At 38.4% G+C, this 20200-nt stretch overlaps 1 protein-coding gene across 5 annotated transcripts in view; it reads right to left on the bottom strand.

Annotated features, from left to right (window-relative positions):
* Positions 1–20200, bottom strand: part of STAG1 (STAG1 cohesin complex component) — a 156584-nt gene that overhangs the window by 78602 nt on the left and 57782 nt on the right. For all 5 annotated transcript variants that reach the window (XM_014258288.2, XM_014258289.2, XM_088061319.1 and 2 more), the window contains one exon: positions 11148–11244. In XM_014258288.2, the coding sequence (XP_014113763.1) occupies positions 11148–11244 (97 nt within the window). The remainder of the gene's footprint in view (positions 1–11147; positions 11245–20200) is intronic.

The following is a 20200-nucleotide window of genomic DNA, read 5'->3' on the forward strand; positions in this document are numbered from 1 at the left end:
GCTGACAAGATTAAGAAAGAGATGCAAGGGCAACTGCACATTTTCACAATCCCCACCACCTTAAACTGCTTGCATGAGGTCAAAGTCTCCAGCTCCCTAAGGGTTAAATGCATTTTTCATCACAGTATGATGTCTCTCCCTGTTTCCATTCAGAAAGAACTGGAAGCTTTGCTCAGCACAGGCAGAAGGGAGCACTTCCTGGGCTGAGGACTGCTCTCCTTCCCAAAAAGCAGCCTGTTCTTCCCAAGGAAGCAGCCAGTTCAGAACTCTATGAAGTGATTTTTACACACAGCACATAATTGATGAATAATCCTGCTGTTACAGGCTACCATGGAAACCAGAGAGGAAAAAAAGGCTGAATATTAAAATTTGAGAGTGAGAATATCCATCACTGCTATTAGACAAAATGGTTTGCAAATGCTGCTATTAATGGGTCTGGGCTGGAACCTTTCATGTTAGCCACTTTCTCCTGTAAGTACTAGAAGTGGAGCTGAACACAGGACAGAGAAAATATTCAAAAATCTTTACAGGCCAAGTGTACTTATACACCACAAAAAGGAGAAAAAAAGAAGTGTCTGTTTGACAGAAGGGTAAGCAACTCCAAAGGCAAACATCAAAAATTAAACTCTAATCCATGGGTTTAGTTAGAAGTTGACAACAAATACATTCAAGAGTGAAACATTAGAATACACTGTTTCTTTATTCTTAATAAAAATTCTTATTCTTTCAGAAAAAGCATATGACACCAGTAAGGCAAATTTCTGCATCTCTCCATCAACAACAGACCTTCACTTTTCAGTTCTACCCCCACAAAACTGGCATCTTCAGGGGAAAAAGGGGGGCGGGGGGGAAATGAAAAAGAAAAAAAAACACATTAATTAACAAATCTCGAGAAGAAAGAGTTAGTCAGCTTGGCTTTCTGAACCATTATCACTAAGATAAAATTCTTTGTAAGTCAGATAAAAAATTCATGGCAGTTGTTTGTTTATCAGGACTTAAGATTCAATCTGGTACTGAAATACCCACAAGTGATACCAGTAATTGAATGACATATATTTTCTTCTCTATATTAATAACAAGGTTTACATCTTCTGGAAGCAAGTTCCATGGTGATTGGTTGAAAAGACAATTCAACCTGTTGCAATGGATGGAAAATTATATATTGAAGTGCTGCCAACTCTAAACCTTCTCACTATTCTGAGCTAAAAGATACTCCATCACTGGCCACTTACCCAATTCACCAAATTATAAAACAAGACATGAAAACAAATTGATTTCTTTCCTCTGAACCTGAAAAGAATGTGGTCTGCTGAGATTCTATTCATGGTGCCATGCCAGGATGAAATGATGCTGTCTAGACAGGCGTTAACAGTTGAATGTGTTTTCTTTTCTCTTTAAACACAAATATGTCAGTGAATGTGACTCTCTTAATTTGAACTGGTGGATGAAAAACTGTGACCCAGCAGTTCATGCTCACAGCCCACAGAGCCCCCACCCTGGGCTCATCCCCATATCATGGGAATCAGAGCAACAGAGGGGATTCTCCTCCTCTGCTCAGGCTCCCTGCAGCCCTGGGGCTCCCAACACAAGACCAGCATGGAGCTGCTGCAGCAAATCCAGAGGAGGCCACAGGATGCTCCAGGGGCTGAAGCCTCTCTGCTCTGGAGCCAGGCTGGGAGAGCTGGAGGTGCTCACGTGGAGAAGGGAAGGATCCAGGGAGACCTGAAAGCCCCTTCCAGTGCTTTCAGGAGCTCCAGGAGAGCTGGAGAGGCACTTGGGACATGGGATGGAGGGACAGGACACAGAGAATGGCTTCCCACTGCCAGAAGGCAGAGTTAGGTGGGATAATGGGAAGAAATTCTTACCTGTGAGGGTGGTGAGACCCTGGCAGATATTACCCAGAGAAGCTGTGGCTCCTGCACCCCTGGAAGTGTCCAAGGCCAGGCTGGATGGGACTTGGAGCAACCTGAGATAGTAGGTGTCCTTGCCTGTGGCAGGGGTGGCATAAGATGAGCTTTAAGGTCCCTTCCCACCTAACCCATTTTACAGTTCTGTGAACTGCAAAAATCACTTAAGATTTCTGTTTTGTTAGGCCACAGCTTTAGAATAACCCCTCACTGCAGATCAGAAGTAAATTGTCTTCAAAGTCTCTACAGACAGAATTTTAATGATATCCACTATGTTTCCTAATGATAGGGAACAAGAAGTGAGAATCTACAGCTGGTTCTAAACAGTAGGTAAAACCAAGACACATACAATATTAAATTCTTGTTACAAGACATGGAGTTAAGACTAGAAAGGTCACTGAGCAACTTGACTGTTGCCATTCAGCAACAGTTTCAGACTCCAAAAGTGAGACAGCTCCCAAGATCAGCGGCTAATTTACACAATGGCATGTGTTTCCATGCCTGTTTTGGTTGTCAAACGAATCTGAAAGGAGTACTTCGAGGACTCCAGTTGACATGTCTTCAAACATGTCATGTGAGCAATATCCTTGGAACCAAAGGAGCTCCCTAAAAGTACACTGTGGCGCACACAGCCACTGCCTACAACAGGACTCCCATGGGAAACACAGATGCTCTAGTTGGTGAGATTCTCTATTTTTCATTTAAAACTTTGGAAAGAAAAACTCTTGTTAAGTCCAGCTCTAATTGTAAGAAAGTACTTCTGGTTTTATGGAGATCTGTGGAAACAGACTTACAGATGTCTTAAATTTTTCACTTTTCAGTCTTCTCCACCATAAGGAAAAAATTAGCAGCTTACAAGTTAGGCTGTGAGAGCACAGGAATAACAGCAATACCTTGTTAACCTTAAAAGATGTTGTTTTCTTGAAATACATCTGCCTCCTCTTCATCAGTGAAAAAAATGTCACTTGAAATAGCTAATTCAAGTGACTTGAAGAACATAAACTGAAAATCATAGTGGGCGGCAAAGAAGGTTTAAACCAACAGTACAGAAACTGCCATTATTTATGTCACCTCAAACTGAAATTCCACGACATCTGTATCTATGTCACTAAACATATATACAGTTTGTTTTCACTCATGTAAGTTGCTGACAGTATTTCTAGGCCCTTTTACCTAAGTCACAAGAACTTTTAAGTTATCCAGAACATTTATTTCAATAATGATGAAATAAACAAAACAAAGAGTAGAGATAGTGGTAAATCTGACACACTACATTAAAGGTTTTCCAAAAAATGTAGAAGTTTGTAGAAGGCTTTGTAGAAACCAATTCCCACAAGGGATGGTGCCTATTAAAGGCCAGTGACTGCTCCTAAAGGAAAGGGCTCTCTTAAGCCCCAGATGCTTTGAGCTTCATCCCTTCACAGCCAATGCTACACAGGTAGAGGGCCAACACCAGTAGTTCAAAGCTGAAATTTAAGCTACTGCCATTACCAGAGAGAAATGCAAAACTCTACACCTGTGTCTGAGCTGGTGACAGTCACCCAAGAACTGGGCTCAGCTCTGCTGGGCTTATCAGTCCTTAAACAAGAGAAGAGATACTGCTAGCCAGGGAATTCCTGACTGTTCCTTTGTAAAGGTTGTACAAACACCATTTCCTACCCTTCCAGACACCCAAAAACATTCCACCACATTACCTGCTCCATGCAATTAAGGAAACACAAGGTAAAGGCTATTTACAACATTCTGTCCTACAATGGCTTTGACTCTGGCAGTGCCAGAAAATGCTGTAACTTCCAGTTAAAAGGACATGAATATATGTAAGGCTCAGCTGGTCACAGTTCAGGTTAAAGACAACTGAGGCAATCTGATCAGACTGATATAAATAAGGAAAGAAGTAGTCAGTGGCAGAATGTGAGCAGGACTGGATCTGCTTCAGAGTCCACTTCTTCCAATTTATGGCTCTTCTTTGAAATCCAAGCTTTTTTTTTCCTATATCCAGCTACTACTGAATGCCTGCAGATTAAGAGAATATTTGATTTGGTTTAACTACTCTCTTTGTGCCAGAGATACCAGGTTTTCATTAGGATACAGACCTTTCTTATCATCCTCATCTCCTTCTCTTCAGACATAATTACTACAGTGTATCAGCCCTGCACTTTATCAAAAAGTCTATGGCTTCATTAAAGCAAAGGAGAAAGAATCATAATTACAGTGTTTGCTAAGACAAATATAATTTTTGCAATTTAATTCCTACCCTCGGTCTGCGAAAATTCTGACTAAACCTTCAGTAGAATTTGCATCTTTGGAAAGGCCAGAGACATGAGTACTTTTCCAATTTGTAATCCAGACAGAAAAGATCTAAGATCTAGTGGTATTGGGTTGCTTTTTATAATTAGCTCTTGTCTTCTCAGGAAGCACCTGTCATCTACAGTAAATCCAGCAATGTGTATCACACACAGCTAGCAAACTCATACACTGACATAATTCGTTCACAAGCCTGAGAATAATACTGTCAAAAATAAATCAGACTAAGGCTTTTACTCCTCTGCTTAGTACAGAGGGTGTTCCTCCTGTAATAAATTCATATACAATACAGAAAAAAAAACCATAAATAAAGAGGAAATGGCACAGATCTGGCTAGTAAGGCAGCAACTATTCGAAATTACTAACACCAAGAGATATTTACTGCTCTTCTCTTGAAAAGCTGTAGCACTAAAAGCATGGTCTAACTGAGGCTGTCCTCAAGTTTTACCTCTGTAGTCATGTGAGTAGTGCTATTTTGCAGATCAATATTAATGTAATTAAATTAATATAGTGGAAAACAGGCAAGAGTATTTGAACTCCTTGCACAATTTTTCTCCAGTGAGCAGTGCCAAAAATAATTTTACAAGCTCTGAGTTTAGTAGTGGACAGGGGCAGAACACAGACTTTGTTCCAAGCTTACAAGGAGTGTTTTCATTTTCAGCAGAGATTTGAACTTATACAGAACTAGCAGTGCAGAATTCATTTCAAAGCTAATTTCTCTTTCCTTACATTACAGACTTGCTCCAAAATACTCTAGTACCACAAGTTCTGTCAATTATTTCAACAAATTTGTTTTAAATTATTTGGAAGTTTGTATTAATTCATACCCATAAATTAGTTAATAGCTGATTTTAAGCTAGCTCCTTCCTTTTTGGTCAGCTGTTGTACATGCAATGTGAATAGTTTGTAAGTAATAAAGAAAAATATGTTTGGTTTAAATTACTGTTGCTCCTGTTATCAGTTCATAGAGGGAAATCTTGGACTGCAGTCAGAACTCAGCACAGGAGGTATTTCATTCAGATTTTCAAACCACAAACCAGCGTGCCCTTCCTTCATGTCTCCTGCACTGAAAATAAATTACAAGTACAAATACATTCAGCATAAAACAGGAAGAAATAGTAAAAACCTTTTTGATTTAAAACTATACACACAACAAAACCAAAGCTTTAATTTCCAGAATGTCAACTGATATTAACTATTTGTACTTCTTCACAAAAACTGATTTTGATGTAACCATAATAATTGTCAAGTGTCTGACATGAACTTTTTAACTCTACCTATATTCATTTAAAGAACTAATGAAACATTTAATATACGCCTGGTAGTGTCATTTACCTTCCACCCGAGCCATTTGCATCTTATTTTCAGTTTGCATTTTCTAAGCTTTCACTTCAAGATAAACACACTGTAAAAATTACCTCAAGGCTCAGAAAGAAGTAGAAAGTTCAGCTCTTGTTTATCTACACCACACATGAAATTAAGATTAAGCCAATTCCATCCTACATTCTTATCCTCCAGTTTTTGAATGTGGCTAACAGCATGTTTTTAACTGCTTTATAATTATTGGGGTGCATTTATTTCTTTATACTATGCATACAGAATATTTCAGAAATCCTTGACATTGCTATGACTAAAATCCTACATAAGTAACAATTTTTCAAAATGTATATTAGTTCTTACTTTGCAACATTCTCCCCTATATTCACACACTGAAAAGGTATTTTGTTGAAGAAACTGTGGGAAAGCAGACTTTATATACTTAATAAAAATACAAGCTCCAGTGCAATGAACTGAAGTATTTTCTAATTTGGTCATAATACAAAATATTTATGAAATCAACTTCTTAATAATAATTGAATGACTGAAATGGTAAAGCTTTTTAACACATACTGAAGTCAGCAACATTTGTCACTCTCTGCAATTCCTTGCAAAAGGTTCATATGCAGGGAATTAGATTTAACGAAGTTGTTTTCTTTGTGGTCCGTAACATCCTGTACAGAACAACGATTCCATCAATCACAAAACGGAACCATGGACAACTAATTTTTTTTGACCATTTCTCTAGTTACCATGTTACAACCCCTATTAAAATATTATTAATAAAAGTAAATAACACTATTTCCTGGCTAACTTGCTTTCTGGAATTCTTTCCAACAGCAAAGCAAGCACTTGCTCACTGCTTTTGACAGACCATATAATGGCCACTCTATGCTACTTTTTCCTGGCTTTAGCCTTCAGTTTCCTTTGGCAAAGCAGATATCTATTAGTTTGCCCTTAATTAAGCTCATTAATTAGAACATTAATAAAAACCAAAATTATCAAGGTAACTCAGAACTCCTGCACTTATTGGCTCAGTTTGCACCATTCAATCAGAATTTGACAGAAGATCTACAATAGATGAGGAACAACCAGGCACTCAAGGAAGGTGGGAAGAGAATGTGGAACCCCAAGTGTTTGATTCCCAGGAAAAGTTCCACAAAGGGGTTTGGCTTTAAGCCCCTGGGGAAAGAGTCATAGACAAATCTCTGTTTACTCACAACCAAGAAAAACCGAGCCTTAAACAGCACCAGAAATCCAGGCCAGCAGGTGACAGCTGGAATATTTGCTCATCAAAGACCACTTCTGAAAACCTGCTTTAAAATGTATGTTTCTGTCTTACCCAGCAGAAAATAAAGGAGAGGGAAGCAGATGGATGGGAGAGAAGGAATGGGAATAAATTCACTGTACACTTGAAAGCAGTCAAGTAGCTTCCTCTTCAATTATGGGAGACCCTTTTCCCCTGCAAAAGAAAGCTGCTTTTCTCCCATGAACTCAGTGGCTGGTTTTCCTACACAGCTCAAGAGGCTGTTTCAACCACTAATTGCTTCTGGTCAGGAAAAAAATATTAATTCCACAAGCATGGCTCTCTGCCTTTAAAATGTAGAAAGGTCAGAGTGCTCGAGGAGCTTTCTGTTTGTTTTCTATCAATAACAGAAGGCACGAGCTGACAGCCATGCAGATACCCAAGTCAGCTCTAAATCCAGGGAGCTCCAGAAATGGAAACTGCCTGGTTGTCATAGCAGCAGAGCAGGATACCTGAGCTAATTACTCAGTCTGAGAGGCAGAGCTAATTAGCCCTGATGCAGCATCACACTGACACAGTTATAATCCTTCTGGGACCTCACATACATATTGCTGATTAGACATTTCAGTTTGCTTGCAAGCAGCTCGGAGAGCTTGGCACTCAATGCTGTGCTTTACATAAACATTCAAAGGAAGAAGAGAAAAAAGGGGGAAAAGCAAAAATATGTTTGTACAAAGAAGAAAGCAATGGAAAAGAGCTCACAGAAACTCCCAGAAAACTCTGAACACTGATCTGCAACACTTCTGCAAGGGAGGAGGGTGTCTAAATCCACAATGCTGCAGACCAAAGCACAACAGTGGAGATGGAAATTTCAGTAGTGTGGATACTGTCCCAGTCCAGTGGCACTTAATTGAAGAAAGGGCTTTACCATTGCAACAAGCTTATGTCAAAAAGTTCCTTGTTACCTAATAATGAAAACTCTGAAATTTTGCTCCTGACTTTGAAATAAGAAAGTAAATGCAACACCACCTGCTTTACAGATTGTAAATCCTATGGAAAATAAACACCTACTACCAACAGACACACCTGTATTATTTTCAAGGACTTCCATCAGCAATTTTACTGTTTTTCCACAAAGAAGTAGTATTTTAACACTTACATTTTCACCTTTTTAAGGTACTATCTGATACAAGATCTTCCCTCTAGAAGCAGCAACACATTTTAAAAGGATCAGAAACAAAACATGAATGGGTGAATGTATCAGTCCTTGTTAACCATTTTTGTGCCACAGAAATTCAGCGAAACACAATGGAAAAGACTACACAGACAAGCTGTGAAAGGCAGGGATTTTTTTGTATTTTCAGAAGAAAAAAACACGCAAGATAAAGAAAAATTCTTTACATAACTATTTCACTTCCTTGTAATCAAAATTAGCAAAGGCAACATATGTACAGATTGAGCAGGCAAACTAGAGGAAAGATGACATGACAAGTGACCAACTCCCATGCAAATGTGCTTATTGAACTGAGATGTTTTGACAGTTCAATACAAGAAACTTCTCATTTACACTAAACAGCACTCTAAAAATACAGAAGGATTACTGGAGTCACACTAAAACCTAATCTCCTATGTTTTGTTTTTAATTGACGTACATTAAATAGATACTCAGAAGAGTTGACAAAGGACAGACATGCTTGAATATTTGGTGCATATTTATTGAATTTTAAATTGCACAGATCTTTTACATTCACCTGCAAAAGCCACTAATTTAACAATTGTTAGTATTAACAATTTACGTAATATGCCTGCTTACTCATATTTACAATAGATCACTTCTCATTTCAGCAACAGCTACAAGCAAAGCTGGAAGATGCCAAGAGGTTCATTCATCTGTGCTGCCCAAGAGAATGAAATATATAAAAATCAGTGTTTCTCTAAACAGAAAGATATCTTTTCAGGGTCAGAAGTGCTTCTAAATAAAACAGTTTGGTGTCTCCATTTCTAATTAAAGCTATTAAGTGGGAACACACTCTTCGACCTGCTCAAAACTTCTGAAGGACACATCAAGCTAAATGTACTTGACATATATTTAGATGTCAAGTGATTCTAAGCACTACTGAAATGGTAGATTTATAAACTTAGCATCACAATTCCTTGAGAAACTTCATCCCAAGTTAGTTGTCCTCCTTCCTTCAGTTAATGATCACAAACTTAGACATATTATCAGCCAGCATTTAGATCCAGCTTTGGGAAAGGAGGCTGGAGAATCCAAGACAATGTTAGTGGAGCAAACTGAAAAGAAGAAAATCAAGGAAGATAAAGCAGTCATTGAGATTCACAATGGCTGTTATTTATCAGAAATAGAAATAAGCAAGAATGTCAATGAAGTCTCTAAAGGGAAATAAAGATGTCATATCATCTACCCATGAAAAAGAATTTAAGTCTTTCTCACAAGATACAAAACAATCCCCTATTTCTCACTTCCATTAAGGAAAGCCTGGTATGCACTTTACCCTAAGTGGACTACCAATAAAATCCACTCTCTTCTGATAAAGCTCTTATTTATCCTAGAAAACAAGCATATCACTGGAAACTGGAATGAACTGCACTGTTTGCCAGGCTTTTAACCCTGTTCTACAGCTGTTACTGTAGCCACTGCAAAAAAATTCCAAAACAGAAATAAATCTCCCAAACACACTATAGACTTGGGGACTAAGTAATTTCTGCTTCCTTTCTCCTACTGCTGCAGTTTGGGACCAGAAGGCACTGAAAGAAGCTCAGCAGAGATAGCCCTGGGATACAGAGCAGAGCACTGAAAATGGAAAGTCACATCTCAAAGAAAAGCCAAGTAAGTCAATGACATCAGGCACTCGCAGTGCTGCTGCCTCCCAGCCAGTAACAGAAAGCTTTTCTGGGAGGCACTTGCTCCAGCAGCATATGGCTGACAGTGGGCATTCAGCCTGCATCACTCACCAACAAGGGGTAAAAAAACAGGAATCTTATCACAGTTGTGCTTTCTCTAATGAAGAGAATGAAAGGGAGAATAAATTAGAGAGCAGCAGGGGAATGAAGATATTTATGACATGCCTTCACCAAAAGTTTGCATCAACAAGAATATAAACATATGGCCAAGGATGCCTTTGGTTTAATGCTGCCCAAATTCTTACAAGCTTGTAGAGTTGTTTTTTTCTCCCATACACTTTCAGGAGTTAAAAAAAAAAAAAAAGAAAAAAGAAAAAGCACACAGAATACAACTACTTTCATATAAGCTGCCAAACACAACTGAAAAATGTTTCAGGGGTTCTCTGTGAACAGTGCAGACATTGACACAGGCCAGTAACCTAAGCCCTAACCTTCAGCCCTTTCACAGAATGCTCCCAGAGATTCAGTCTTTCCTGTCATCCACAAAATACGTTCATTTCCTTCAGCTATGAAAAAGGGCTGCTGAAGCTGCTAATGGTTCCTATTTCTTTTCTCTGATACTCTTAACTACTCAAGACTTCACCTTACACTTAAGGAAGAAAAGGGACTTCTGCCCAGACCATTTAATGCCTAAAGGTGTATTCCCACATCAGATACAAAATGAAGAAAAAGAATTTCTGAATTGTGGATTGTTTTCAACTCTATTCCAAGTAAATTTTAGGAAGCATCAGAAAATAGTAGATAGTTTGGTTCTGGGCACTACAGACAGAGTGGAGCTCTGTCTCTTTTCAAGGCTGAGTTAACTGAAAAAAGACAACACATGAAAAATTCATTAGAAGGCACAGTGTGGCAACAGAATGCTAGAATGGCTGACTGCTGCATGCCTGGTAATGGAGACTGCTTAAGCAGGGTATAAAACGAAGGGCACTCGCTGCTGACATGATAAAGTATTACAGAGGAATAAATAACTCTGGTGCCTCATCCACAGAAAATCTTTCTTGCTAAGCAAAGTGAACTGAAGGCTGATTCCTTCCTCTTCAGTTAAAAAAAAAAAAAAATCATTTTCCTAAAAAGAAAGAAAAAATATCAAGTTAAGGTATAGTTACCAACTAAGTTTTGCAGTTAAAAAATTGGGAAGAAACAGAAAGGGGAAATAAAGATACGCCTACCTGGAGTACCAGATCTTTTGTCTCCTGTTGCTGACGAGTAGAGCGTCTCTGTGAGGATTTGTATACTTTAGCATGATGACAGGAAAGTGAGAAAGAGAAAAGGTAGCCCTTCACAAACAAGCTTTAAATCATGTTACTCTGGAATGCAGACAATATTTCTATACAAACCATGCACACAAGGAGTATCAATCCAAGAGTCTCCCCCATCTTTACCAGCATTTGCATTAACACATGTTTGTAGGTCAGATTTATTCTATACAACTTGTTTCCCATGTTCTGTACCTCGACATCCTGAACACTGGATAAAGAAGTTGATTAAATCCAGAAGTGCTATGTCCCTGTCTTGTTTATATGATTCAATCCAGTCGTCCACCACAGACTGTCAAGAAAAAAAGAATACTTATCAGAGACTCTTAAAAAGTGTTTTATTAAAGGCAAATGACTTATTCTTTTCAGAACATAATTTTATAATTTAGCATTTATTTGGTATAATTATACATGTGTACAAAATCAGAAATTTATGCACCTTCTCTCAAGGTGGAGACAGAACAAATATAGTTAGAGAGAGCAGAACTATATGCACCATTTTCTGGTATTATATTGTATAAACACAAGTTCAGATAGAAATTACTTTAAATCCTCCAAACTACTTAGAGTATTTTTTCAGTTTTAAAATTGTGTTGAATAAAACAAACACTGTTACTCCAGAATGACCAACATATATTCCCAGAAAATGGATGAGTAGAAATACTTTGGGATAAATACTGATTTTCTATTGCATAGAGAATATCTCAGTATTTATAAAGGCCAAAGTAGTACATCAGTCACCCAGGAACACTGTAAATAGCTCAGGAGAATAAAAATATAATGAGGAATACACAGTAAATAAAATAATAATACAGAGAAATTTGACTTAGGGTGTTTGTAAAGCTACTTGGATCACAGGATAGGAAACTCAGTCAGTTTTTAATTGCCCTCAGAACTACAGTTGGCCAGGAGATATTTTTATATATATATATATATAATCTCTGATATTCCAAGCTCCTCAGCTACATAAACACTGTAGGTAAGGAATTGTGTGTACTTAATGTAATCAAACATTGCACTTGACTTATTTTATGAGGGAAAAGACAAACTATTCTGTTCCGCACATGCAACAGCATTAATTAGGAAAAACTTGATTATATTATCAGAGCAACTAATAGATTAGTTTATTCTGGACAGTTCAGGTTGAGAATGAGTTTCTATAAAATTAAATTTAAAAAAAACACACACACATACAAACATCCCACTACGCCCACACAAGTGGCCTCTACCGTGCTGAAAAGGATTTAATTTAAAAAAATCAAAATAATTTGATCTCTTAGAAAAATCAGCTTTTTTCTTGATTAGTAGCTGTAAGGAGTGATCTTGAAAAATTCCTCTGCAGTTTCCACTTATCCAAGTGCAAACTCCCAAGACTACCAGTGGGCCCTTGGCAGGTGAATTAGGAAAAGGATGCAAACCAATGGTGTATGTACCAGACACACAGAACTCTGTACTGAGCCAAAGCTCTCCATGTTTAACACACATCACTACACTCACCCTTGAGCCAGGAGCAGACTAGCAATACTATCATGTTATCCAACAACCAGGGTAAATCTCTAAACATCCAATTTGCCAGGAAGCTCAGTTTTCACAGGTTTTGTCTCCCAAAACACACACACACACACGCGCGCGCGCACACACACACCCTGTAGGAGAAGCAATCTTAAAAAAGGTCCATCTGCTACTTAGAAGAAATTAGCAAATCTTGGCCTCTAAATAAGCTTCACACAAGTTGAGGAAGCATGAAGCAGCAGCACAAAATCACTTATTTAGAATGTTATCTCACTGTTATTTCATCATGAATTCAGACCTGTTCCGGGAAGTATCAATCATTTCAATCAATCAGCAAAATTCTCCAGGGCACATAAACCAAATGTAGCCAAATGTAAAAAGTATTTACTACACCAAATATTGACAGAGCTTAATGACCAGGCTGTTGGTGTACTACCAATTTACAAGATTTGTTTGAACAGCTCTGTTACTGTAGATATCTGAACAACATGCAATTGCCAAAGTTATTTTTTACACTAAAGAAAACAGTAGCTATTCTTGGTCAGATGATAGGTTCACTGGCCTACAGTTTTCCCTACATGTAGGGATAAGCTTAAGAAGCATAAGTGCAAGAATACACTGATATTTCTGAGTTACTGTCCCAGACCCTTAAAACAGCAAATTTCTTCTCCCATGGATGTGTCTGTCTAAACCAGCTTTATATCTACATCATCTTGCAGCAGTGTGCAAGTGTTAATTATTCACTGCAAAATAAAAGAATAATTGTGTTTTAAACTTGCCAATTGTTAGATCCATTTGGTGTGACCCAATTCTTATGAAAGAAGAAAAAAACAAACCCCAAGCCCCTGTTTGCATCTTCCATGCTTCCATCTGGTCACCTCTTTCCAGGCAGAATAATCCTACTCTGTGCCACGTGGCTTGCCCAGAAATAATTCTGTATCTTTATTCTTGCCCACTCCTGTCACACATCTCTTGACAGTTTCTGAAGTCTACTATATTCTTTGAGCCTGGGAAACCTCAGCTGCTTTTCCTGAGTGTTAATAACTAGTTTCCCAGCATCTGTTCATTATCCACAGCCGAGTTTCACAGAAAACACTCCCCATGGAAGTAAGGCTGGCCCAAGAAATTCCCTCCCACGTTCAGTCTTACTCCTGTTTTTTGCTACAACACACTGCCCCTTCAGCCATACCACTGCAGCTTCTCATGGACTGTGCTATAAATACTGCATGTGAACCCATCTGGATTTAAAAAAGGGGGACACAAGGCAAGAAATGTAAAGGAATACCTTTAAATTTTGCTTCTGCTTCTTTTATACAATTATTTATTTATTTTTGCAGCACTATCTCAAACTGCAGCATCAATGCAGCTCCTCTCACTTCTATTTTATGTCTCTTGTACAAAAAGAATTGTGGGGGACATGCTGTGTCCTTGGGCACTGGGGGCCCATTCTGTCCTACCAGTTTGGCACTTGCACTTTCAACCCAGAACCATCATGCAATTTACAGAAAAGTAAGAAGTGGCTCATCTCTAGACTTGGAGACCAGACTGGAGGCAATACAGAGTCTTTAGTGGCAGCAGTAGATAAGAAAAGCAGAAAAATCAGAGTGAAGGTTCTCCAGAGGGATACCAAACAAAGACTGTCTTGACCTCTCAGAGAACTGACAAAGCTGTAAGTAAAATTTGAATTTGTGGGACCATTTGATCATGCACAAGCTCCTCAGTGCCTTGGCACTCACCACTGTGTGTGACACACACGCACAGTCAGTGTTCAGGGAGCTGTCAGTGTAACTCCTTGCTCTGAAACGGCATCTATGGAGAGCAGAGAGGGCTCCTGCTGCACAATGCTTATGTTTACCACAGGAGAGCCCCACTGACTGAGGGGCTGCAGGTGACAAGTCACATACAGGCACCTGACCTGCCAGCATCAGCACAGAGCCACAGAAACTGCATTCACTAAGCCCTAAAAATCAGTGCCCCAAAATAACACCCACAGACCCACACATTCAGCCCTTCTTACACACTTGGCATGCTGGCTGCCTAATTTTGTTAGAGATTACAGTTTAAGGCAACAGGAGATAATGAAGCCAGTCTACATATGCTGCAACAGTTGGAACTTAATCAAATGTTTGACTTTTGATGTAACAGAAAAGAGCTATAAGAACTAGAAAACACTAGATGAATAAATGAAAATGACACACCTCAGACCCAAAAGAGAGACAAGTATACACTGAAACAAGACAAAACAGCAGTAATCCAAATACCAGGAAAAAAGATTGAATACAAGCAAAAAAGGAATCAAAGCAGGGCAGCAGCGTAGCAAATGGTGCAACATGCAAGCCTTGCCAGAAATTGAATTATTTTGCATAAATATGCATAGAGAGAAGGACTCCCATTAAAAACAAGTATTTCTAACCAACGGGCCCCAGGTTACAGCAAACCCTTTTTTTAACATAATCCAAGAGCAAACTCAAGGAAATGACCCACATTTGATCAATTTGCCCAGAGATCTCCTGTTCTTGCCCCTCCCTGTCACCTGTCCCAAGCACGGATGATTAAATCTTGAAGGCACATGTGGTGACAGGAGGGAAAGACCAGGTGGCCCGTTCAGAAAGTAGGCAGCTACAAGCAGGTTCCACCCCCCAACATTCATCCTTACAAATCTCCCTGCCTACTTCCACAAAACACCTAGGAAAGAAGGCTGCAATAGATGAGCATGAGCTGCTCCAGTGGTACCCATCTGCTTCCAGATGTTTTTACCTTCAGATGCAGTGGGGAGCATGAATTTACCATATGGAAATGTGCACTTACATGCTGTGCATGAAATACATAATAAATTCAGCATTCTGGGGAGGCACAAGATCTAGAGGACGTGTGCTGCAGCCTTCCCAGGGGCAGTACATCCACGCTTTTGGGATTCACCAGCTTCAAGGCACATGCACAAGGAAAAGGCTCCCTTGGCAACAAGCTCAACTACACAGATAAAACCTCCAAATGAATCCAGCAACATCAACAATCCTCCTCCACTCCCTGCTGTCAGGACACATCTAGACACATACAAGCATCATATCTCTGAGACAGTCAACAAGGCCATACAGGTACATTACAAAAATAAGACTCAAACTTTTTTTTTTTTTTTTAAATTATGAAATTGCTTCTATTCTTATGAGAACTGAGTAAAAATTCAAGGTGTCCTGCAAATGGCAGATGATGTATGGTACAAATAGTCAGTACAAAGATTTTCCAAAGCCTGCAACAGTTTTCAATAGAATGTCACAGAACTGAACTCTCTGATGAGGCTGTTTTAAGAACTACCATGGAGCGTAATTTGAAGAATATGCCAGGTAAGAAACCCTATACAAATAAGAAGCCTAAATTAAGTCAAGCAAGTAGCAGAATAGATGCACAGTCTGAGCAAACAACTTCAAATCGATCAACTTGCAGAAATATTGACCCTCATATGTCAAAGTCTGCTAAAAGATAAACCAAAGCATTTTTCAGTACTGAAAAGGAACAGCAGCTTGGGGCTTCCAGTAAAAGCAAGTCAGATGCAACGAATGAAATAATGAAGCTAATGATCTTATTACCTTCTCTAGGCTTTGCAGCTATGAATCCACTTCATATTCCTTCAGTGTGAGAGAATTCAGGAGCATTAAGCGCTGAAGGAACCAGAGGGACTGACTACAGAGGACACATTGCCAGTTCATGTAAATTAGCACAGTCCCACTAAATATTAATGAAAGCTGATTTCAAAAAAAGCTGTTTCACAATTTCAATTAAATAACAACCTGGCAACAGTGCTAAAACAAAAGGGAAAACAAACGACACCATATACAAAGTGCATGTTAAAATGGAAGATCTGAGTCAACTGTAAACCAAGGCAAATTGAGTATAAGGAACTTTAAATAATTTGCCATTTCATACAATTGATCATGGACATGCTTCATTTACAGTGAATATGAAAGAAAAAAAATTACTCTAGAATGGGTGTGCAATGTGTTTACATCAAGGTAGGAAAAAATCCAATAATCAAAGCTTATACTAACACCTTCTGCCAAAATCCCAGTCACTTAAATGAAATTTGAAACTGATTAAAAAAGGAATGCACAGTGAAATTAAATGTTTCAATAACCTGTATAAAGAGCAACTAAAATAGAAAAGTAGAAAATATACTTTAACAGATAATGAGAAGAACTTAGTACACTTAAAATAAGGACCTAGGGGAAAAAAGACAAGCAGTGAGAGACTTAAAACACTCGGCAAAAAAATTTTAAGTGCATCTGTTCAGGTTGGGTTTTTAAAAAAAAGAATAAAAGCCTTTTAAGGATAAATTTTGTAAAAACTGAAGAAATTACACAGATGGCTACTGGGGAGAAGGCAGTTCCTAATGTGTGAAAGTGCAATTTAGATTGGACAGTATACTCCAGGGTGAGTGCCTGGCTGCATTCCAAACTGCAGTCTAATAAACACACAGTGAAAACCTAATATAAGGATAATAAAAATGAACTGCAGCTTAAGGACATGCACTTCGTTCTTTTTCTCTAAGGATCATAATTTTAAATTATGAAAGAGTTCATACTTTGCTAACACCTATCATGCACTTCCTGAGAAGCTAAAATGATTTTTTTTAAAAAAAACAAACAACCAAAATCTCACTATAGATAACAGTAAGCAAAAATGGGAAAACTTGTTTTATGCAGCGTCTACCTACGTAACTTTTTATTTTCTGAAGCACAGAGAAGAAAGGAATACAATCCTAGAAGTATGTCTTCCCAATAAAACTAAGGGATTTATACTCTCTATACAGGATTATCTATTTGGCCTTTTGTGTAAATACATATTTCTATGTAGTAGACTGGGTATTAAATATAATTACACAGGGAAATCAATGTAACATGCTACATTGAACCATTCGGGAGAAAAAAATGCTACCAAAAAAAATAATTATTTCCTTAAGAGAATCTTAGAATGGTGAAGGTTAACTGGAATTACACTGAGTGCATAAAAGGTGCTGGGAAAATTCTGCTTTCAAATGGACTAAAATCACAGGAAGTCCTGAGGCTGAGCACCATGCAAAGTTTTCACCAAGATTTTCTAAGGTGGCACAGATTTTCTAAGGTGCTCATCTCTCACAGTTGACATGTTACACCATTTCCAGGGGGCTGTGTTGTTTAAGCTGAGCCAATCATGGGCATGAATGATGTTACAAAGCATCAAAACTGCTCATAAACATTGAACAATGGAATGAAAAGATACTTGGAGGAGTGTTGAAACAAAATGTAGTTACTCCAGTAAGAAACCCATCAATTTATTAGAACACATGATTCATATTCCTTTGCTAGCACAGTTTGTAAAGGGTTCACAGATCACCCCAGACACTTCAAAAAACATCAACATTCTAGAGAGCAAAAGACTTTTCTGCCTTCAAATATAGTGAGTATTTTCAGGTACAGATGCTTTCACACACTGCACTACTGGCATTTGTGTCCACATTAACAGCAAAATCATCTCACATCTTACTAAATCACAAGGGAAAAGAAGCCTTGTTTGATGACTGCAGAAAAATTAATTTGGTATTAAGGGATACTCCTCTAATTAATTAATGCTTCATTTGGTGGCTAAATTGTTCCAAGTGTAACAACTATAAAAACATGTACCTAGTTTTGATTTTTTTTTCTTCTAATTCAGTACCATACAATCAAAAGCAAAGCAAGATTAGGCTACAGAAGAAATCTGCCTAACAAAATGAAAATACTAGTTTAAATGTTAATAATAGATGCAGTCATTTTGCCCAGTAAACTTTACAGACTGCATGCTGAAACTTCTACAGAATTTCTGAGACAATCTGGGGAAACCGTAAATTATAATCCATCCTTCAAGCTGGAGGATACAGCAGTTAAAATACAATAAAGGACAATTAAACTAACCTTGCCTTTAACACAAAAAGCATGGGTAATACTTAATGTACGTCTGTATATTTTTAATCTTCAAAGACCTCTGCTTTCAGAAATAGCTGAGGGAGACAGAGATGTGATCCAGCAAAAAACTCTCTTGGATGGAGAAAAGAAACTCAGAAAAGAGAGCCTTTAAGACCACTGAGAACACAGACACCACAGTGGCCCTGAGCTGCAAACAGTCAGAGGTAGAGAGAGTACCTAAAACTCATTTTTGCCATCTTATTCCCTTTCTGCCACTGTCAGAGACAGGCTGTTGGACTTTTGGTGCAATCCAGTTACAGCTGCTCTGATGTTCTTAATCCCAAGGATCTATGTAAAAACACATGTAATTCCTCCTGCATAAGGTAAATATGGTTATATAATCACTCTAATCAGGAGTAAGTCTACCAGAGGTGGATTTCTCAAGGCAGGGTAAGCACTGCTACAAATAACAGCTTTACTTGGACAAGGAGGGAACCTCAAAGGATACAAATCCCCATGTGCCTATATGTGCAGGTAAGAACAGTGAGGAACCCCATGCAGCCTTGATTTCTGGAAAGACAAGGAAAAACTGGTGGCACAATAAAAAAATCCACTTCAACACACTAGATACTTGGATACTTCTCTTAAAATACTTGCTGGCATATAATGGAGCCATATTTATTCTGAACTATGTCTAATGAACACCAAGATTACCTTTTATTAGCTGAGCCTAAGCAGAGACAGCAATTTTTTATGTTTTTTTTCCCCAAAATCAGTCCCTACTCTGTAGTAAGCTGCCAACACCAATTGAGGGTGCCTGGTAATGCATGGAGTATTGCAGAGACATCAAGGCACAGATCTGTTCATGTTTTAGTACTGAACACCTGCTAGGATAACTGATGATGCATTCTCTGATGTTCAGGGGGAACAAAATCCTTTGCAGACATGGAAGCAGAACACTTCTACGCTCTGTTTGACTACCAGTAGTACAAACTTCACTACAGATAACTGGTCATAACTAACTCATGAGAAATTTGCAGTCCTAAACAAGATCTGATCTCATCACAATTTCTTTAGTCCCTGTCATCTTAAAAGCAGGGTCAGAGACCAATGCAGAAATGTCTGAATATTTTAGTTACCAGTCAGTCTCCGCCTAGGTGGCTCAGCTGGAAGAGCAGAGGCTCACCCAAGCCTTCATTCCAACCAGCAGGCAGCTGAGCACATGACAAATGCTGATAGAGACCATTCAGCGTATGGAGGTTCAGAGTAGGGAAATGTAGAGAATATAGCTGTCACCATAAAATGATGTAACTAAAAAATAAATATATGGAAGAGATAAATGACAAAAAGCAGAAGAGTATCATGTTTGACTACGAAAACAAAAATCACTGAAGAAATTCTATGAACAGCCTTAATGGAGTAACACTTGAAAATGTACCTGCAGAAAGCACGAGCAGAAGGTCATGTCACACTTCATACACAGAGAGCTGCTGACAGAACAACTTCTGAAGCACTAACTGTACAAAAGGTTACAGAGCAAATGAAAAACACTGACAACCGTCTGATACCAACTTAACATGGGCATCAAACAGATTTACAGAATTCAAGCAAGACACAAGCAGCACCCCATGACAGAGGCAAAGATTTTATGCAAAGAACAACCCTGGAACTATGTATATTTTAAATACAAAAAATTAAACTGATTTTATTTCCATGGAAGAAGCAACCAGCCTGAAGAGAAGTAATAAACGAATCCTGCTGTGAGAACAAAAATAGAGAAGCTTAGAAGAAGTGAAAATTGAATTCAGCAACAGACTTTTA

This window comes from Pseudopodoces humilis, chromosome 11 (genome assembly GCF_049639895.1).
Source record: "Pseudopodoces humilis isolate 2021_Gansu_Grassland_sample_001 chromosome 11, ASM4963989v1, whole genome shotgun sequence".
NCBI classification, from domain to species: Eukaryota; Metazoa; Chordata; class Aves; order Passeriformes; family Paridae; genus Pseudopodoces; species Pseudopodoces humilis.